Below are 22,750 nucleotides of genomic sequence, written 5' to 3' on the forward strand. Positions count from 1 at the left end.
GTACGCCTCGCGTTGGCCGGGACCATGCTAACGGAACCCCGAGCATTGGCCGCCGAGGCGGACAGGTACTTCGCGGCTTCGGACACGCGGGAGAGAGTCGGTGCGGCCCACCTCGTGGATCCCGAGGCCGATGCTGATCCACAGCATCAGCTTCCACAGCATACACAGCATGCTGATACGCACCTCGTGGCCGCCGCCACGCCCCGCCCACCGCCGCGGCGAAAACCGCCACTGCGGGGAAAACCGCCGGCTCCACCGGCCTGGCGGAGCCAGCCGCGCTCCTCCAGCTCCACCACCTGGTGCCGGTTCCACGCCAGGTTCGGCCACGAGGCTCGACAGTGTCATCTGCCATGCTCCTTCGACAGGTCGGGAAACGCCCGGGCCGGCGCTCGATAGTGGCAATGAGCGCCGGCCGTTCGAACAGCCTGCTGTTCATCACGGACACCTTATCTGGGCACCGTTACCTGTGCGACACAGGAGCGCAGGTGAGTGTCGTTCCTGCTGGTACGTCGGACAAGCACGCCGCGGGCGGGGGCCCCGCGCTGCTTGCCGCAAACGGGACGCCCATCCGTACGTACGGAAAACGCTGCCTCTCTCTGCGGTTCGGAGGGCAGGTTTTCCGATGGTCGTTCGTCACCGCCGACGTGCCCATGGCATTGCTTGGCGCGGACTTCCTGTGCGCAAATGGGCTCCTGGTCGACGTAAAGCACAGACGTCTTGTCCAGGCCGAGACGTTCAGCTCGCTCGCTTGTGCGCTGCCCAGCTCGTCGAGCAGCCCACTGGGCGGCTCACCGAGCGGCTTGCCAAGCAGCTTGCTGAACGGTTCGGTTCCGGCCACGTTGATCTGTACGCTTCCCGCAGCGGACGAATTCACCCGCCTCCTCGCCGGCTTCCCGGCCCTCACGCGGCCCACCTTCTCGGCGGGGGCCGTCAAGCACGGGGTGGCCCATCACATCCCCACCGTCGGGCCACCGGTCTACGCCCGGGCACAACGCCTCGAGCCGACGAAGCTGGCGGTAGCAAAAGCGGAGTTTGCTACCCTGGAGCGACTCGGCATCGTTCGGTGCTCGGAGAGTGCTTGGGCGTCGCCGCTGCACATCGTGCCGAAGCCCGGCGGGGGATGGCGACTGTGCGGGGACTATCGCTGTCTCAATGACGCCACCACCCCCGACCGCTACCCCGTCCCCCACATTCAGGACTTTTCCGCCCGTTTGGCGGGCATGTCCTTCTTCTCGAAGGTGGACCTAATACGCGGTTACCATCAGGTCCCCGTCAGGCCGGAGGACGTCCCGAAGACGGTGGTCATCACGCCGTTCGGACTCTTCGACTTCCAGCGGATGCCCTTCGGTCTGAAGAATGCGGCTCAGGCGTTCCAGCGGCTGATGGACAGCGTCCTGCGCGACTTGGATTTTGTATACGTCTACCTGGACGATATCCTCGTCGCCAGCGCGTCCCGCGAAGAGCACGTACACCACCTCCGCACGCTCTTCGAACGCCTGGGCCAGCATGGCCTGATTGTGAACCCCGCAAAGTGCCGGTTCGGCGTCGCCGAACTCGATTTTCTGGGGCACCGCGTCACCAGGCACGGAGCCGTCCCCCTGCCGGCCAAGGTGGAGGCGGTGAAGGGGTTTCCGCGCCCCCGCACGATCAGGGGGCTGCAGGAGTTCCTGGGCATGGTGAACTTTTACCATCGGTTCCTGCCCCGTATCGCTCAGCTTCTGCGCCCGCTGCACGAAGCTCTCCGAGGTAAGCCGGGCAAAGGCGACGTCACCTGGACCGAGCAGATGGACGCGGCGTTCACGGGCGCGAAGCTCGCCTTGGCTAACGCCACCATGCTCGCGCACCTGGCGCCCGATGCACCGATCGCCCTCACCACCGACGCCTCGGACTACGCGGTAGGCGCGGTGCACGAGCAATGGGTGCGTGGAGCTTGGCAACCGCTGGCGTTCTTTAGCCGGCAGCTTCGCCCGCCCGAACGCCGTTACAGTACCTTCGACCGCGAGTTGCTCGGGCTTCACTTGGCGGTCAGGCATTTCCGCCATCTGCTCGAGGGCCGTGCGTTCACGGCCTTAGTCGACTACAAGCCGCTGGTCTTCGCGATGGGCAAGGTCACCGAGCCGTGGTCGGCCCGGCAGCAGCGTCACCTCTCGGCCGTGTCCGAGTACACGACGGACATCCGGCACGTCGCGGGGAAGGACAACCCGGTGGCGGATTGCCTTTCCCGGGCCGTCGCCCACGCAGTCCACCTCGGCATCGACTATGCCCGGATGGCAGCGGACCAGGCCGCTGACCCCGACGTCCAGGCCTTGCGGACCGGTCACGGGCCTCCGCGTCACCGAGGTGCCGTTCGACGGCGCGGGCGCGGCCCTCTTGTGCGACGTCTCCCTCGGGCGGCCTCGCCCCATCGTGCCCGCGGGCTGGCAGCGCCAGGTGTTTGATGCCATCCACGGCCTGTCCCACCTGGGCGCGAGGGCCTCCCAAAGGTTGATCGCCGACAAATTCGTCTGGCATGGCCTCCGGAAGGCCGTCCGCGGCTGGGCCAGGACGTGCCTCGGGTGCCAGCGCGCCAAGGTGCACCGGCACACCCAGGCCCCGTTGGCCCCGTTTACGGTGCCGGAACGCCGGTTTGACCACGTCCACGTGGACCTGGTGGGACGTCTGCCCCCCTCGCGGGGTTTCACCCACGTCCTCACCATGGTGGACCGCACCACCCGGTGGCCGGAGGCCGTGCCCTTGGCGTTGACGATGGCGGCTGACGTCGCGCAGGCTTTCATCGCCACCTGGGTCGCCCGGTTCGGTGCCCCCTCAGACATCTCGTCCGACCGCGGCCCCCAGTTCACCTCGGAGCTCTGGGGGGCGGTCGCGCAGGGGCTCGGGGTCCGGCTGCACCGAACCACGGCCTACCACCCCCAGGCTAACGGCCTGTGTGAGCGATTTCACCGCTCATTGAAGGCCGCGCTCCGGGCCACCCTCCGCGATGGCGGCTGGGTCGACAGGCTCCCCTGGGTCCTGCTGGGCCTCCGGACGGCGCCCAAGGAGGACCTGCGTGCATCCGTGGCGGAGTTGGTCTTCGGGCAACCGCTGCGGGTGCCGGGCGAGTTCCTCCCCGACTCCACGGCACCATGGTCTGCGGCACAGTAGCGCGCCGCTCTGCAGGAGACCGCCCAGAGGTTCACCCCGGTGCCGACGGCACGCCACGGGCACCCACCGACGCACGTCGCCCCGGAGCTTCGCACGGCGGAGTACGTCTTCGTCCGCCACGATGCCCATCGGACACCACTGCGGCCCCCGTACGACGGGCCTTTCCGCGTGCTGGAGACCGGGGTGAAACACTTCACCCTGGACATCGGCGGTACTCCTGACCGCGTTTCTGTGGACCGCCTCAAGCCGGCCCACCTCGACGTGGACCACCCACCGCCGGTGGCTCGGCCCCCGCGTCGGGGCCGCCCCCCTGCGGGCAGACCCCCGGCACCGCCCAGCACCGCAGGCACACCGCCCCCCGGTCCGGCACCCATCCCGGGTGCAGCCGGGGGCATCCCACCTGGCATCCCTGCACCCCGGACGCCGCCGGTCGCCAGAGGGCGCTTCGGCCGGGTCATCCGTTTGCCCCGCAAACTGGCCCTCCAGGTGCGCGAGAATTCTGGGGGGGCGCGTGTGGCGGACACGGAAGCTCACTGGCGTGGTGACATCATTCCGCGCACCGTGGGCGGCGGCCACGCCGTGGGGTAGGCGTGGCCTCAGGATATACACCGGGCGCGCAGCCCGGAGCGCGCCAGTGTTACAGTGAGCTCTTGAATAAAGACTCTTACAAATTACCGCGTTGTCCGCTTCCTCCTTGTTTACAAGCAGCGCGCGTAACGCCGCGCTTTACTACCCCTCAGCCAACGATGCTACTCGCAGCCATGTGCTGCATACGAAAGAAAAAGAACAAGTGGTTGGTTGTTTTAATGTTGGCGATTCTTACCAAGACAGTATTTGAAAAATAGCAGCAGCAGCCATGAGTGTTTGCAAATATATAAAATGCGAGTCAAAAACGCATGAAGGGTAGGCCAAGAAGGGACAGTAGTAATACATCAAGACAGGAAAGATAGATGGAGGAATGCTTTGCTAGTTTGTTTTCAGGTGATGAATAAATATCTCTCCCGCGGCTATTGTTGCAAGAGAAGGTGCATGACATTTCCAGCAGGCTTTCCGCATCCTCTTCGTCAATGTAAACAAGAACAAGAACATCATTCACGGAAAGCACAGGATGGCTAGACACATTCCAAAGACGTCACAGGTTAAAACGTCTCTGCACTGATGCCACAGGCAGAGACAAATTGAAACCTCGAGTTGTAGAAAAGACAAATACCTTTAAGAATTATAAAATAAATATCAACCATCTCCTGGTTGTTTGGTGGCACAACACTAAAGCATCGATGGCACAGCCTCTCTTTTGCTACTGATGCTCACAGTTTGCCTCTAATTCTGTTTGGTTTTCAATTGATAAGCAGTGCACTTCCTCACGGCCCAGTTGAGGTATGTTGATGTCTGGAGCCCACATACAGTCACGTGAAAAAGTAAGTACACCCCATGTAAAGTTTTGACTTTTTCAACATATTTCAACATACAGCTATTTGATCTTCATTTCAACAATATTGATAGATAAAGGTGATATAAAATAACAAATATCATGAAATATTTACATTTTGTAGTCCATTGTATAATTTAAATAAACATAAATGCAAATTTCGCATGTGGAAAAAGTAAGTACACCCCTACATTTATCACTACTTCAAATACCTAAAATTTGAATCAGGTGCACCAGCTCAGGTGCAAATGATTAGAACATCGTTGGAGAGGATCTTGGAGGAACCTGTCTTATTTAAACCTCAGACATTTAGTTTGGTTTGCTCTTTGTTGTTGGTGTGCGGCGTCACCATGCCGAGATCAAAAGAGCTCTCTGAGGCCTTCAGAAAGAAGGTTATAGATGCCTACGAGTCTGGGAAGGGATTTAAAAAGATCTCAAAACAATTTGAAATCAATCATTCGACTGTCCGGAAGATCATCTACAAGTGGAGAAGATTCCAAACAACTGCCAACTTGTTCAGGCCAGGCCGCCCCAGCAAGTTCAGCCCGAGAGCAGACCGCAAGATGCTGAAAGAAGTCTCTAAGAACCCCAGAATGTCATCACGGGACCTACAGGTAGCTCTTGCCACTGTTAATATCAAAGTGCACGAGTCTACCATTAGAAAGAGGCTGCACAAATTTGATCTACATGGGAGGTGTGCCAGGAGGAAACCTTTGCTGTCCAGAAAGAACATCAGGGCAAGACTAAAGTTTGCCAATGAACCAGCACTGCTGGAGGCAAAGGAGGCAAAGACCAGCACTGCTGGAACAATGTGCTCTGGACAGATGAGTCAAAGGTAGAGCTATTTGGCCACAGTACCAGAAGACATGTTTGGCGAAAACCAAAGACATCATTTGACCACAAGAACCTGATACCAACTGTAAAGCATGGTGGTGGAAATATTATGGTTTGGGGCAGCTTTGCTGCATCAGGGCCTGGGCAGCTTACCATCATATAATCCACTATGAATTCTTCATTGTACCAGAGGGTGCTTGAGGATAATGTGAGGCCATCTGTCGGAGGGTTGAAGCTCAACCGAAGGTGGACCTTGCAACATGACAATGACCCTAAACATACCAGTAAATCTACCAAGGAATGGCTGAAAACCAAGAAATGGAGGGTTCTGGAATGGCCAAGTCAAAGCCCGGGTCTAAATCCCATCGAGATGTTGTGGGGGGATTTGAAACGAGCTGGGCATGCAAGAAACCCCTCAAACATCGCACAGCTGAAAGAATTCTGCATGGAGGAGTGGGCAAAAATTTCTCCCAGTCGATGTCAGAGACTGGTAGCCAGTTATAAGAAACGCCTACTTGAGGTCGTTTCTGCCAAAGGGGGCAATACCACCTATTAGAGCCAAGGGTGTACTTACTTTTTCCACACGCGAAATCTGCATTTATGTTTATTTAAATTATACAATGGACTACAAAATGTAAATGTTTCCTGATATTTGTTATATTATATCACCTTTATCTATCAATATTGTTGAATTGAGATCAAATAGCTGTATGTTGAAATATGTTGAAAAAGTCAAACCTTTACATGGGGTGTACTTACTTTTTCACGTGACTGTATACACGACAGTATTTTCCGCATTCCCTGGTGCCTTATAAAAGCACACATGAGCTGTTCCACAGTGCAACTAATAATCACGATGCTCTTTTTGATTGATGATCTATTTGTCTTGATCCTGGTGTTGGCTTAGCGGTTAGGGTGCCAGCTTGGGATCCTAGGATCCTGGGTTTGAATCCCGGTCGATCGCTGAATTAACGCCAGGGGGGTTGACTCAGCCTGTCATCCTTCCGAGGTCGGCAAATTGAGTACCAGCTTGCTGGGATGAATGATCACGGTGTGTACCCCGACCTAGAATAGGTACACCGTATCCCTGCGCATCGTAAGAGGCGACCAAGGGTTGGCGTCAGGAAGGGCATCCGGCCATAAAAAAAACATTACCTCAAACAGGGAACCATGATTGTCATGGGGCCTGCAAGGCTACCCCCCGCTCTAGCGGGGAAAATGGCCTTAAAACGATCATTCATTCATTTCATTCATCTATTTGTCTTGATCACACACAATTATGAAGGACATCTTTTTAACTAATTTTCCAGACCGCGAACGTCTTCGTTGTTTCGAGATGATGTTCTGTGCCGTGTTGCTACGAGATTGGAGATGCGAATTTCCCATGCACAATCTCAATAATTATAGTGTTCTCTCAAAAATTTCTAAAAACTATTTGGTACACCAAGCTCAATTTGACCTGCCTAGGCGATTTAAGAAAACATAGATGACAAATTTCACCATCAAAATAATTTTTGCAACATGGATCGCTGACTGAAACACGTTTGTTTTACAGGACTTTGCTGTATGGCAATCCATATTCATATATGTGACTCGGAAACTTACTGGTACTTCCACGTATTTGGAAGCTGCTTTCATCTTCCAGGTGATATATAGGAAAAGAGCACAAGAAAAAAAAAATACTTCATGAATATGGCAACCTTCACAATCGTGACAACATGCATGTAAACAACAATGTTTGTACTTGTTTAAATTGCACAAGCAGTCTAAAATCAGCAATCATAATATATGAGCTACACAAGCAAAGTTAGTCGCAGTATTGTTACGCCTGTGTTCGGGTATTCTTAGAACTTTGTGAGCCCTGCAATAAGGTTAGGAGAAGGTGTCTGTGTTGCAGCAAGGGGACAGCATTGTTTAATCTAGATTGCAGTTTGGGTAAAACGTCTCGTCCCTCTGTTCCCCTTTTGTGAACTTGGCAAGTGCAGGGAAGTGGAGAGGGCGAGACACATGTGCCCTGCCGCCACCAAAGAGAGATGGCCCATGCTCCCAGTTGTCTGTCAGCATGTGGGAGGCTGGCCTTGGACTATTCCCAGCCCATTATTTGCTGGACTTGCAGGTCTATGATTGGTCTGCTGTGCCTGGGTAGTTAGGGTTAGGGTTAGGTGCAATTAGTCTGCAGGGAGGTGGTAGTCCCAATGTCCCAAACATTCTCATCCCAATGCATGGGTGCTTGCCTTTAGCAAGCCTGCATGTCTCTTGGATGTTCTGGTACTCAGAAAGCTCTTGCCTGCTCTTGCATTGGGATGAGAATCTCCTGTGATGAAGCTGGGTCTCTGGGCCTTTCACATCGCAGACAGGTCGGTGGACTCTTGGTCTTCTACCCCCTCATTTTTGGTCTTGCACCGTTTGCCCTGTCTGTGTCCTACCACCCCCACTTTCATTTCTGCAGGGCACATGTGGTCTGCCAGTAATCCCCTTCTGATGAAACTCCCAAAATACAATCACTGCTCCTCTCCACTCATTCGTGCCTCTTTTTTCCCACGTGTGGACCCAAATTCTTCAGTCTCTTCAATATCATGCTTCCCTCCAGGGCTTCAAGATAGCTGTTCGCCACCATCTCAGGTCATTCACATATTTTATCTCCCATCCACATACAAGATATTTTATACTCCCATTAATCCTCCCCAAGTTCACCTCTTTCCATATTTTCCTTCCTGAGAGTTTGCGGCTGTAGCCATCTTGTTCACCCACTTGTGTCCTCCCTTAACCATAATTTTTACCCTCATCCCTTATTTCTCCATGTCTCCCTGAATTTTGTTGATCAACCCTGCTGTTGGTGTGTTTCTCTTGTGCTATTACATCCTGATCCGTTCTATGGTCTAGCTCCTCCACGTGCCTAGACATTGTATACAAAAAAGAAGAAACTCTCTTGCCAGTGGGATAGCTCCATCCTTCTGTTCCATGCATTCCTATAATGACTCTTTGGTCTGCTGTCCCACACTTAGGGACTTTGGTCTGCTATCCCACTTCTTCCCACATCACTCTTTGGTCTGTAATGACCCACTCGCTATGCCAACCGATACAACTTCTGAAATAACTGAGGGTCTTCACCCTGTGCTTTCTCCTCTGACTTGTCTGGTTTGAGCGCATAAATGTGTGTGCTCTTCACCCTGCTTTCCCCTCAACTGGTCCGGTTTGAGTGCATGACTTGTGTGTGCACTGTGAATGCATTTGTGGTGCCATAGTTAGGGTTAGTTTTTCTAGTTATCATTGATCGGTGGGAGTGGGGAAGGGGGGGGTTAAAGGATGTAGTAGTGTCTTTTTACTGTGGTATTAATGTGCCTAGGGGTCTGTGGCTGGTTGGACATGTAATGGCACAAGTAATTAGGGTTGACACTTGCAGTTGGACACCTCTCATGCCAAGTGGTCTTTGATTTTTTTTACATTTTTGCCTCTGTGAGTAGGTACTCGATGAGTGTTGATAATGTGAAGGCCTCTGTTTTGTATGGTCTGTAGGCCGATAGCTGCAGTTGCAGGTCCATGTATATGTGACGTCTGATGGTTTACTGAGAGTGGCACAGGCCAGATGGAACCCTTCCTTGGGTCTTCACCAGACCTCTGTGGCCAGAGATTGGTTAGCCTTGGGTGAGGGAGGGAGGCGAGGGAGGGTCGAGACTGGTTGGTTTTAGGGAGACACTGATTTGTTGGGTGTAATTAGTCGGCAGAGAGGAGATAGTCACAATGCCCCAAACATTCTCATCCCAATGCAAGGGAAGTTTAGCAGATCCTGCTCCTACAGAACAGATCCATCATCTCTGACACTGGAGTTGGTGATGCGAGTTTTACATGTTGGGCAAATGTATATTTAGTTTCTATGTCTCCGGATAGGAGGAGGAGGAGAGGGGATAACTGCCGAAAGGAAAAAAATGTTAATTTTGGGGATGTGATATGTGTGTGAGTGTGATTTATGGTGATTTAAGTGTTTGTGTGGAAGATGACAGGGAATGGGCTGGTCTGTGTGGACAATTCAGCACTCTGACCATAGCCACGCTGCCCTGACAAATCCGAGCAGCATGGAAGAGTGGGGAAGATTTGACCCCACCATCTTGCATTGCGATGTACAACCACCGCGAAGAGGCATCACTGATAGTTTCTGGTGGAGCTGTTGTTCAGTTTGATGTCCCAAACCTCTTAACACTCCAAACGTAGGACTAAATGACCTCTTCCTGCTTCCATAAGCAGAAGTGCAAATACTTTGTATCCGACAATGATTTTATGAATGCAATAATGTCATATACTCAAAACAATTTCCCTGGATGGCATTTGAGAAATGTGCAGAACAATGGTGAAAGCGTGTCAACAGCACTGAAAGTTAATATGAAGGACGAATAAAGTTTTACATTATAGAATTTGATTCAATTTGTGCCTCCAGTCTTGAGACACTCACATAACAGATAAATGGTCTGTCTTAATAGCTCTATAGGTCTTGTCCTCTCTTAAAGGCCATCACAATGAGAATCTTTTTGGGGGATTTGCTGATCTCACCAGGCTGACATACAATTTGGTGTTTTTCAGCTGGTTCGCACTATGTCAAACAAAAGGAACTAAAAAGAAATCAGTGAATGAACAACTGAGTTATAAAAAGTGCAACACTTCCTACCTCATCAACCTGTTTTACAATAAATACAACAGTAAATTGAGAACCACAATATGACCAGTGGCTATGAGAGATCTTCAGACAATTTAATAAAAGTTAGTATTGCTCAGGCATTGAAAAAAAAGAGAAAGGGTGAATGAATGAAAGTTACACAAACTCACTCACAGTGAAGGAAAGGAATGATGAAAAGAAAGTTCCTTCATCGTATCGCCCCAGCTTGGAGATAACGTTGTCCAAGACTGAGATAAACTAAGGTGATAAAGACAAATGCACACAAAGTATAGCCAAGTAAAGAAAAATCATAAACTAGAAACTACAAAGTTGAAAATCCATTAGCAAAACAAATTATTAACAATCAATTAATTGTTGCTCGTCTGTAGTCTTTACTAGATTCGCAAGTTTGGCAAATTAAATGAACTCAAGTTACAATTTTATCTCAATAAACGCTGAAGCTTTCCAATATTAACTTCAACTTAAACACGAACCTTAAGGAGCAACTCTAATTAACATGCAGGCAGTTGTCCGATATAATAATGGCTGCCTTACATCTGCAGCCACGAGTACACCTGCTATGTCATTTCACTGCAGCCACTATTATTACAAGTACACCTGTAATTCTCACTCACAAACGAGCACTAACAGTGGGGCGGATATGTGTAAAAAGCCACCAGGATTGTGGGTTTGGTGGTAAAAGCACCAAAATTGGCATATATGTTGCCAAGATGGTACTAATTAACTTGAGATATGGTACCAAGCTGGATTTTTTCCGAGAAGCCCGTAAAGTGCGAAAATTCAAAATGGCCGCCGCCGGAATTGAAAATATCTATTAATTGCTGTATCTTTGTGAATAGTTAACATATAAACTTAAATAAAGTATCCTTTTGTATGTTTTCAGACATGCAGAATCCAATGGAACCATCATTTGGTTGAAAAAATGCATATATATCAACATAGTGGTCAACTCTATGCTAAAATTCAAAATAGCCGCCTTTCGAATTGTTGATATCTACCACCCAAATCATATAATACCAAGTAATTTTGTCATAAAACATAGATCAAGTTTATTTATTAATATATTTCAGGCATAATGGCACCATCAATTAAAACAATACAAATGCATAGTGAACCACCTTCAGTTGTTGTTAAATGTTATGATTACGAGCGTCCGAATTCCCAAAAGCGACCGGTTATCTTATGAGAAAAGTAGACTGACAGCTAGCTATACTTGTGCAAAACAAAATCATATTTTGAACAAAGTGAAACATTTTATTCATCTCCAATTATAATGTGTAGAATAACCTTTATACATTGCATACTATCAGTAGGCCCTATACATTTATACACCCATGACACCATTACACATTGCATACTAACAATTATTATACCGTACATTGGCATGACTTATGCATTCACAGAGCAGTGGGTTTGGCAAAAATCATTATACTATTTTCATAAGTCGGAATATTTCAGCTCTTCATTTATGCATCAAGATTATGACACACTAGTATGGGGCATGGTGTGTAGAAGTGCATAATCAGTTCCTACATTGCGAACATTATGTGATATACTAGTAGCCTCTCTCCAGTGTGAATGTTCATGACGATGTACATGTCATAATGTAACAACTTTTAGTTGCCCTCATTGTGATCACAATTGCCACTGCAACGGCAGAGTGATGTACACTTAAGAGCAGCCCTGACACATTGGCATAGTCCCCTACAACCTTTCTGACATCCACATCGCAGCAACTCTGAACAAGACGTCACAGCTTCTGGTAGTGTTGTCCACACCGGGTGTCAGCCCTGCATGGCACTCTTTTGCCAACCGCATGCCTCTGGAGATGGAACTACTGGGGAACGCCCAAGGGCCTGTCCCCATACATGTCCACCCTGGTATATCGCCCGTTTTGTATGCTGTAACAGTGCTGCTCCTGTGGGCGGTATAGATTCGATGGGCCTAGCTTTGGTAGTGAAGATGTGCTTCCTGGCTGAGTCGACAGTAGTTTCTGTGCATGTGCGGTCATACAGTAGAACAACATACGTCTCCAGAACAGACATGCAGTCGTCATTGAACTTTGATGGATCCATCGACAAAGTAGAGAATACCGGCATCACTTCGTCGAAAGACTTCCAAATGGCAAATGCGGTCTTTTTCCCCCTGCCAGCAAACGATGATACTGTATCACAGCCTGTGAAGGCGTGAAACATAGGAAGTGCACGTGCCTTTCTACTTCCAAGCTGTGAGGCGATATCGTGAGTAGGAATGTACCTGAAATGCTTCCCAGTGCCAAAAGCGACCCACATTTCTGTGTTTTCAAGCAGTGCCACAGTTGAGACGGCCAGGACGAGCACGTCGGTGTCCACAGTTCGTAGCACGATTCTGCGATACCCTCTGTTTGCGGCATCGACTGCATGAAGTAGCATTCGCGTGTCCGCCTCTTCGTGGGTACATGGTGCTAGGGATGTAGTGTTCTGGTGAACTCTTGCGCAGAGCACATTCTCACCGCATGTGGTGTAGACGTCCTTCTCTGACGTCAGATTTTCTACAACCTAAGATGGCCAATAAAACAAGCCTGATTAAACTGTATGTCATTACGGATATTGCACATAAAGTGATGTAGGAATTACACTCGGTCGTTATCATCCACATATTTTGAAGTGTATACTCGATGATACGTGTATATGGTTTGCGAAAAACAATCATGCAATACTGGATGGAATCTTACCTGGTGTGCCAAGAAGTCGAATAGCTCTGTCTTGTTGTCTGCCAATCTCAAGAACTGCTGCCAATTTCCGGGAATCGTTGCATGGCGCAACACGCCGCCGAACACCTTTTCCACGGTTCTCTCTCGCAGTAGATTTAAAACTGTCTTCCAGGTACACATCCCAAATGATGTCGAGTCTGTTCACGTTTCGCAGCTGCGCTTTGACGTAAGGGAGAAACACCTGTGTGGCATATTCTTGGAATGTTTTGATGCCGATGGGCTTCAGCATGTTGATGATTGCAGCACCATCCAATATGACGACATCAACTGATGGGGCATCTCCACATGATGTGCAGTAGTTCTCGAGACATTCGAAACTGATCATCATCAAAACTGAGCATGACATCCCGGCCTTGTTTGTATGCATGAAGCCCTGGCATGTTTGCGAGTATTCGATTTTTCAAATCAGTGGAGTGTATACGTCCACTTATTGCAACTCCCAGTTCTGCCAGTCGGTCGGTGTATAACTGTAGAAGATCCACCAGTTTGAAAACAGGTGCAATAGCCTTGTCGCTCAATTTCGTCTCTTCTATGTATCCCATAAGTTCCCATATGTATCCCATATGTATCCCATAAAAAAAAAAAAAAAAAAAAAATCCCATAAGTTCCACCAATGCTATACCATGAGACACTCGGTCAACGTTCTCTTTTTCTCCCTGCTCTGTCTTCCTGTTGCTGGCATTATACAATTTGACAAGACAATTGGCATGGTACTTCGCTTCCTGGGCCACAAGGTCACGAGAACTGATTTGTGCAATTAACTTTTGATCCTGCAGTTTCAATGCACATTGCCTAACCCTCTGTGTGAGTCGTGGTGTCATTGCTTCATGCAGAGGTATCGCCTCCGTTCCAGCTTCATCACAGAAGAAACACTTGAAATCTTCTAGAGGATCTGTACGTTCAGCCTGCCGTAACATGTAAGGTCGTCCTCGGGTATCGTCAGATGTACATGTAGTAGGTTGTGAAGCTAGCTGAACTCTGGCGAGGCGACTGGCACAGCACTTCAATCGGCATGATTTGTGCCATTGGGCATGATTACGTTCCAGTGTGCTTCCAATACCATCCCCTTCATCAAGCCTACCTATGTCAATCGGTGATGGTTGGTTGCCCACTTCAAGAAATTTGCTCAGGTTTTCACCCAGAGTATCATATCCAACACCAACGTCTGTGCGTTTTGATTTCGCTGGGCATTGCAGTGGTTTATCCGAGTGTTCTTGGCATAAGGCACACATACTCCAGTCTATCGGTTGACTTGTGTCTACAGTTGATCTCAGTGTCTCGCCGTGAACAAGTTTGCATTTTTTCCGTGTCGACATAATTCCCGTTCACTCACCTACGAAGAGAAGAAATACAAATTATTACAACAAGAAACAATAATTCCTTTTTCTTTCCCTTAATTATTGCATGATCCTGCAGTTCGTCACAATGGATAGTATGAAGATGATGATCCAACGAGGTGATGATATACATTCCTCCTGTAGGAGAGTGAGAAAGATTCATGCGAGTGCGAAAGTACTCGTCCCATGATATATATGCATTTTTTCAACCAAATGATGGTTCCATTGGATTCAGCATGTCTGAAAACATACAAAAGGATAAGTTATTTAAGTTTATATGTTAACTATTCACAAAGATACGGCAATTAATAGATATTGTCAATTGCGGCGGCGGCCATTTTGAATTTTCGCACTTTATGGGCTTCTCGGAAAAAATCCAGCTTGGTACCATATCTCAAATTAATTAGTACCATCGTGGCATCATATATGCCAATTTTGGTGCTTTTACCACCAAACCCACAATCATTTCACATATCTGCCCCACTATAAGTGCCTTACACACAACTTATTGTGCAAGCCAACAGTCCACATCAATTGTGGAAAACTTGTTGACTTTATGAGAACAAACTTTGCTGGCCCCTTCAACATTTCCTCCCCTCCATCTTTTCCTCTTCTCCTGTTTGTTCATTCGCTTGAAGTTTGTCCCACTGTCAGATCTACCTTGCTCTTCCATGAGCCTCGCTCCTGTAAAGAGAAAAAAAAGAGACAAAAAAAAAACCCTTTGTGCCATTTTGACTCCACCACGAAGACGGGCCTGACAGCACATGCGGAACGAGCAAATTCCTCCCAGCACGCCACATCTTATTCTTGGACAAGCTAAATAATCAGACTGGTGCAATTGCACCTTCATGTAATTGGGTCTCCAGATAGAGGAATGACTAAAACATTTTTGTCTCAGACCAGTGTCAAGTACCATTAAATATAATAATTGTAATAATAAAAATAATATATACAATAAAATAATATTTTTTACAGCCGCAACATGATGGAAATTAGGGTCACCTTTCCCACGAGCATGGTAAGCATCTCTTTCACTGTATCTTCGATGAGCTCGTCTATCTTGGTGTGGTACTGGTTCTGGTGATAGAGACAAAACTCTCGCAGGCTGGAATAGGTATAAACAGGGTTAACATACTTTAAACATCATGACATCCCTCACAAAGACAAACCAAATGTTCATCGGGGTACAAAAGAATGGGATAGTGTGCAAGTCAATACTTGTTATGCAATCTGATAAATTGTTTATATATATATATATATATATATATATATATATATATATATATATATATATATATATATATATATATATATATATATATATATATATATATACATATACATATATATATATATATATACATACATATATATATATATATATACATATACATACATATATATATATATACATATACATACATATATATATATATACATATACATACATATATATATATATATACATATACATACATATACATATATACATATATATATATATATATATATATATATACATACATATACATACATATATATATATATATATATACACATACATATATATGAAAATGATGGTATGAAATCGCATAGTAACTGGTATATAACCGAAAGGTTTTCAGTCATAAGTGTATGCATGACTCACTGCATTGCCTTGATGAGCCCCAAAAAAGGGGGAAACCAGGTCGGTAACTGTGAGTTTTACATACACTTATGACAGTATCTGAACTAAGATCACAATTCTGCTCTGTCGGAGGGTTCTCTTGAGAGCTTGACAGGCAGAGCGTATGTACATGGCAGTGACGTCATTACGTGCGCTCATTGAAAGCTGGAGAACTGAAGATATATTTGGATATATTGTTACGGTTTTTAGAACCTTCACTAGTAAATTTTAGTAAATGTTTCCCTTATAAATGATCCCCTGTAAATATCCCCATCATTTGGCTTATTAACGATCGCACCCTAGTTAGTCCATGTACAACACGTAGAGAACCATAGGACCTCTCTGTAGTTATTTCATTATAATGTGTTTCAGTTAAGGATCTGTTCCCAATAGTTGAATCTGCGTTGCATTAATTAAATAAGATAGGCCCCATTCCGTCCATTTTGCTCTCTCTCTCTCCAAATTGTGTTACTTTGCTTGCCAGCAGCGTTCGCTGCATTCAAACGCCATTACGCACGCGGTCAAGCCGGAGAAGAAGGGGGCGGAGCGCCGAGACCGAGGCGTGGCCCTTTCGGCGAGCCAACCAGGGCTGAGGTGAGCTCGGTGGCGGGCGTGGTTTCGGAGGAGCGCGTAGTAATCTTGGCTCGCGTTATAAAAGAGCACACGAAAAGCCCTTGGGCGGACTTCTTTCGACGGGCTCCTTTTGAAAGAACTGCGCGGAGACGTCTCTGGCGAAAGAACTATACGGCTGCGCTCTTGAACAGGACTCGCGTGCACACGGCAGTGGCGAGAGAACTATACGGCGGCGCTCATTGCAAAGGCGTTCTAAGATAACCTTGGAGAGGGTGCGTTTGGCAAAGCCATTCATTTATTACATACGGAGCATCCCAGTCCCCCCGCTATACGAAAGGTCCGCTCGCGGTTGAACGATACGCGCGAAGCTGCCTGCCGGGTTTTCGCCCGCGGGACCGGAGCCTGGACCCCATCGCCTGGACCATCCACCTGGACCTTCCACCCTACCAGCTACAATCCCCATGTGAGTGCGTATGTTTGTCTGGGGTCGTAGAGTAAGACTGTTTAAGGCTACCCTGTGTATCTGCTTCTTCTTCTCCTTGTAAATGCCCTTCTTTCGTTTCCTCTTGTAGATAGTAAATAAACCTGTGTTCTTCCTTTACCCTTTTTGGTTCTTTGGCTTCCTCTCATCCGGTCGCTTTAGTCTTTTCCCCATTGAGTACCTGTGGCGCGATTTGGCCAACTGCTTTATAGTCGGGTTTAGACTCTTGCTAACGGCCCGAGTCGCAGCTCGCTTCGCTCGGCGCAATCCAATCACGCTGCGGCCCGGTGGTAGTAATTAGGTATTAAGACAAATTGGGCTTACAACCCTACTTGCCATCGACCGGAAGTGACGTCATACCCCCAGGACCGGTCCGACGGCCAGCTTGACAGGACAAGGGGATTAACCCCCCCTTGCTAACGGGAGTGCCGTCCCCCGGATCCGTAACAATATATATATATATATATATATATACAGTATGTATGTATGTATGTATGTGTATATATATATATATATATATGGTATGGTATATGGTATATATATATATATATATATATATATATATATATATATATATATATATATATATATATATATATATATGAAAGATGTTATTAAAGTCGTTTATGGGTAAACAAATCTTTTGGAAGACTGAAGGGAAAACAACAGCATAAACCACAAAACAATATTCGCACAAATTCATCGAAAAAGAGGAATTTGAATTACCAACTCCAAAACACAATAATGCTAAAAGGAAAAATAAATAAATATATTGGTTGCTATAATGTGAAGCACAAAAATACAATTATTGCTGAAAAATATTGCTCAAATTGCTCAAAAATAAATTTACTTTTAGCTTCATCTTACTTCAATTAAAGAATGGGTTTGTTGGGGTAGTTTGTGAAAAACGGAATGTAGTAATGTAGAGGTGAGTGAGCACAGTGTAGCTCAGAAAAGTGTTCTTACATTTCAAGATCTATGCACAAAGGATGGGACTTTTGATGTCTGTGTTAAAGGGAGGTTGTACGGTCCGTACGAAGACTGCGGCCAAGGTTTATAGGTCGTATCATCAAAGCATTTTATAATAGCATAGCAATGTCAGAAATAAACTAAAAGGAAAACCATAATCTATATATTAAAGTAGCCGGATATCTGTCTGTCACGCTCTTTTCTCTGGGACATTATTACGGTGTTACATCTAGGACACCATTATGGTGTTATGTCCAGCGCTATAGGCTAGGCATCTGTGGAAGTGCACATCATCCCAGCCTCAAGCACTCAATCCGTCCCATCGCTTCGCTGATGGCAGTTGAACACAATAACCAATATATCTGACTGTCTGACATCGGGAGGCGACTGGCTGAATGACAGGCACTAGTTGCCAGTTAGCAGATTTAGAAAGATGGCGGATTTAGAAAGATGACGGATTTAGAAAGATGATGGATTTAGAAAGATGATGGATTTAGAAAGATGGCGGATTTAGAAAGATGGTGGATTTAGAAAGATGCCGGATTTAGAAAGATGCCGGATTTAGAAAGATGCCGGATTTGGAAAGATGGCGGATTTATAAAGATGCCGGATTTATAAAGATGCCGGATTTAGAAAGATGACGGATTTAGAAAGATGACGGATTTAGAAATATGGTGGATTTAGAAAGACAACGGATTTAGAAAGATGGTGGATTTAGAAAGACAACGGATTTAGAAAGATGGTGGATTTAGAAAGATGATGGATTTAGAAAGATGACGGATTTAGAAAGATGATGGATTTAGAAAGATTATGGATTTAGAAAGATGGTGGATTTAGAAAGATGCCGGATTTCGAAAGATGACGGATTTAGAAAGATGATGGATTTAGAAAGATGATGGATTTAGAAAGATGACGGATTTAGAAAGATGGCGGATTTAGAAAGATGGTGGATTTAGAAAGATGCCGGATTTAGAAAGATGCCGGATTTAGAAAGATGCCGGATTTAGAAAGATGCCGGATTTATAAAGATGCCGGATTTAGAAAGATGCCGGATTTAGAAAGATGACGGATTTAGAAAGATGACAGATTTAGAAATATGGTGGATTTAGAAAGATGATAGATTTAGAAAGATGATGGATTTAGAAAGATGACTGTGTAGTAAGATGATGTTACATCTGGGACGTCATTACAGCATTACGTCTCACACTAGGCTAGGCCTTTATGGTGGTGTTGTGGCGGACACGAAAGCTCACTGGCGCGAGGGCATCATTCCTCGCACCAAGTGGGCGGCGGCCACGCCCGAGGGGTAGGCGTGGCCGCGGGATATACACCGGGCGCGCAGCCCGGAACGCTCCAGTGTTACAGTGGAGCTCTTGAATAAAGACTCTTACAACTTACCGCGTTGTCCGCTTCCTCCTTGCTTACAAGCAGCGCGCGTAACACCGCGCTTCATTGGTGACCCCGACGTGATGGTCAGCCGTCACTGACCACCCGAACCCGCCACAGCCATGGCAACCAACGCGCCTTCAGTGTACTATTTATGAAAATGAGAATTGCATTTTGCAACTTGAAAAATAAAACGATGTCACATAATATTTCATTTTTGGTGAATACGTGTGCGTATTAGTTATATTAATGCTGCGTTGTTAGCAGTAAAACATATTTTTTGCAAATAATGACTGTCAATAAACTGTGTTACTGTACTGTATCATAAATAAGTTACGTTCAACTACCACCAGCGAAGTGATGGGTCCAATGCCAGCATTGTATAAAAATAGGGGCAATGCCCCGAGGCTCACCAGGGAACCACAGGTAGGAGTGGATGACTCACAAAATATGTAACGGAGAAGAAAGTAAATACCTACAGTATTTTGGATACGATATATAGATATGGCCAAAAACGATATATAGCAGGATGTCTCAAAAAGTTTTGGACGAGTTACAACTAAACTTGGTAGACGAGTTGGTTAGGTGACAAGAACAAGCCGATTAGATTTTGGTTCAGGTCTGAATCCAGATCTGGCCTATCAGTGGGATACAAAACATAAACTGTTCAGCCTGGTGGAGGTATGTACTCTACAGAGTGCCGTTCTCGTTTTGCCAGGTTATAATTTTTGTTTTGTCATGTTGTAATCAATTTTGTTTTGTTATATTATAATGTTTTTTGGATGGTCATGTTATAATGATTTTTGTTTGGTCATGTTATCATGATTTTGTTTTGTCATGTTATCATGATTTTGTTTGGTCATGTTATCATGATTTTTGTTTTGGTCATGTTATCATGATTTTTGTTTTGTCATGTTATCATGATTTTGTTTTGTCATGTTATCATGATTTTTGTTTGGTCATGTTATCATGATTTTGTTTTGTCATGTTATAATGACTTGCTAGATATCTTTTTTGGCCCCATCCCTCAATGGTGAAGAATCACTTGTGGAGGCTCTGCTGTCCCCCTGTCATGTAATCAGATCCTCTGTCTCCGTTTGTTGAACGTTTGTGTGAACATACATACATGCACCGGACAGACAGACAAATACTGTTCCAGATGGCATTGCCCTACAGGCTACGTCGTAAACATATGCATGCTGAACCACATGACTGATGATGTCATCAATTGTTTTTCTTGACCAATTTATCCCTTCATCAAGCTCAATAAATTTCATTATAATGGAATCATTCAAGCGTTCTACTTGTCGATTTATGAGGTCATAATGAAGGTACTTATAACATCGTTATTAACAAATGTTATTCCCCATGTGGAGTACATATGATAAAATTCTACAGGAGTCATTGTTCCTCTATTGAAAATTTTGTGTGAATCGTACCAACGGTTGCAGAGAAAATGAATCTTAAATGTAATAAACTGCAAAATTCTGGCGGAAGGGACATACATACATTTCGGTACATATACATACATACATACACCGGACGGACAGACAAACGCTGTCCCAGACGGCATTACCCCATGGGCTATGCCGTAAAAATTATAGGATCCGGATCTTTACCAAAATCTAATCAATTCGTCCTTGTCAGACACCCAACCGGTCCACCACATTTCGTTCGAATCAGCCCATACCTTTTTGAGATATCCTGCTCACAGACAGACAAGCAAATAGGTGCAGACAGGGGTGAAAACACAACCTCGGTGCATCGGTAATTATGAGAACAAAGATGAGTATTCGGCCTTGGATACTAGGCCTCCAAAGCTCACATCATACCTCTGGCTCCACCTCTATGGTGCACAGCTTCAAAGACTGCGTTTTGGCGTCGACCATGACATTGAGCATCGTACACAAAGACTGCGTAACTCGGAAGTCCGTGGAACGGGGCATTTTTGCAAGCTTGTTCTCAAAAGCAGCCCGTGTCCTATATAAAACAGAGAAATGTTCCCAAAATGCAATAGTTACAGCTCTCTGCACGAATGACATATACACGCATCACATCCTCCCCCAAAGCCCTCACCCTCCCACATTTCTCCCGTTGTCCCTGCTCTCAAATGTTGTGTTTGTGTCCTTCCCCCTCTCTCCCCATCTTGTCTGCCGCTCCCCTTGTTTTTTGTGTTTTATGTGTCGGTTTGACTTTTTGTGTGATTAATGTTAGCTCTTTCACGAGCCTCGATCTTGTATACCAAAAAAAATAACATATATATCAGTTAAAGGCTGTGGGCTGAAACCAATTATCGTTCTTGCAGCATATAGACCATGATTAAAACTTTATTTAAAGAAAAACTAACAAGTGAGAATTTTACAGTACCGGTAACTCTTACTTTTTACAGAAAATACAAAGAAATATAATCTGGGTTTAGAAATGCATATAAGTGCAAGCTTCTCTGCTGTCAAGTTTGTCTGCATTACATATTGCAGAAGCTCCGCAAAAGTTAGAAAATTTAGCAATAACAATGATCACATTGTGTAGACACAAATAATTCTCCCTCTTGCTGAGCTCTTTCACCACATCATAGGGTTTACCTTTTAACTGATGATTCAATCATATCACGGCCCATTAGCTTCAGCCTCTGTTCAAGATGCATCGCAAACTCTTCCTCAGGCCAGTGAAGGTTTTGAACGAAGTTCTGTAGTGCATCCAATTTCCAGAAGAGATCTTCAGAGGTGGTAGAACCATTACTGTTAAATGGAAAGGGAGCGGATGGGGGAAGAAAATGAGGAAAGAAGTGAGGTGGAGATGGTGATCAAGGACATGACCATTAGATGAGGGCTTTCCCTGCAGAGACAACTAGGGCACTCCAGCTCTTGCTTGCATAACATGCGATAGTCAAAATGGCATGCACTGTCGACCCCAGGAAGCAAACTTGTGGAAGGATGTGTGCAGAATTCCTCCACAGTATCAATAAAAAGCAAAGATTATTGCGAGGATAAAGGGAAGCAGGTGCTAGGGATGTGCTAATGCTTTCCAACACAGCGGTACCTCATTAGCATGCATTCTTGCTCATCTGCAGAGGGTTACACATTGGAGCAATGCAAATATTTTATTACATTTACGTAGCTTCAAAATTTCTGCATTCACGTAGTTCGTGCCATTATCAGAATATTTAGCAACAAATTAAAAACTTTTTGAGTCTCAGATGCTAGACCTGAAGTTGTCACTCGGATGGATGCGTTTTTAAACGGAAGAGTTGATGAAATAATCGAATTTGTTTGGTGAGGATGTCATCAAGTTAGGTGACATATCCCTTGCCCACCATTTTGTACACCATTTTGTACCTAACTAACCCTAACTGTTTCTTGCTCTGCTGTTTCTTGCCTGACTGTTTCTTGCAAAATTGCTAGATAGTGTGCCGTGCGACTATTTTAATAGAGATGGAAAATAAAATTTGACCCAAAAGTTGTTGAGAGCAACATGAACAGTAATAACAATTTACACTATATAACCACTCGCAGC

At 46.2% G+C, this 22,750-nt stretch overlaps 1 protein-coding gene across 11 annotated transcripts in view; it reads right to left on the reverse strand.

Moving 5' to 3' along the window:
• Positions 1 to 22,750, reverse strand: part of LOC137439290 (calcium-dependent secretion activator 1) — a 539,275-nt gene that overhangs the window by 51,594 nt on the left and 464,931 nt on the right. For 5 of the 11 annotated variants that reach the window (XM_068135050.2, XM_068135027.2, XM_068135045.2 and 2 more), the window contains 5 exons: positions 21,820 to 21,975; positions 21,070 to 21,217; positions 15,165 to 15,239; positions 10,227 to 10,310; positions 7,010 to 7,042 (listed from right to left, as the gene is read on the reverse strand). In XM_068135050.2, coding sequence (XP_067991151.1) covers positions 7,010 to 7,042; positions 10,227 to 10,310; positions 15,165 to 15,239; positions 21,070 to 21,217; positions 21,820 to 21,975 — 496 coding nt within the window. Of the gene's footprint in view, positions 1 to 7,009; positions 7,043 to 10,222; positions 10,311 to 15,164; positions 15,268 to 19,249; positions 19,386 to 21,069; positions 21,218 to 21,819; positions 21,976 to 22,750 lie in introns of those variants that run through there. The other 6 variants (XR_010986881.2, XR_010986883.2, XR_010986889.2 and 3 more) reach the window with 6 other exon arrangements.

The sequence above is a fragment of the Myxine glutinosa genome, chromosome 1 (assembly GCF_964187855.1).
Source record: "Myxine glutinosa chromosome 1, kmMyxGlut1.1, whole genome shotgun sequence".
NCBI classification, from domain to species: domain Eukaryota; kingdom Metazoa; phylum Chordata; class Myxini; order Myxiniformes; family Myxinidae; genus Myxine; species Myxine glutinosa.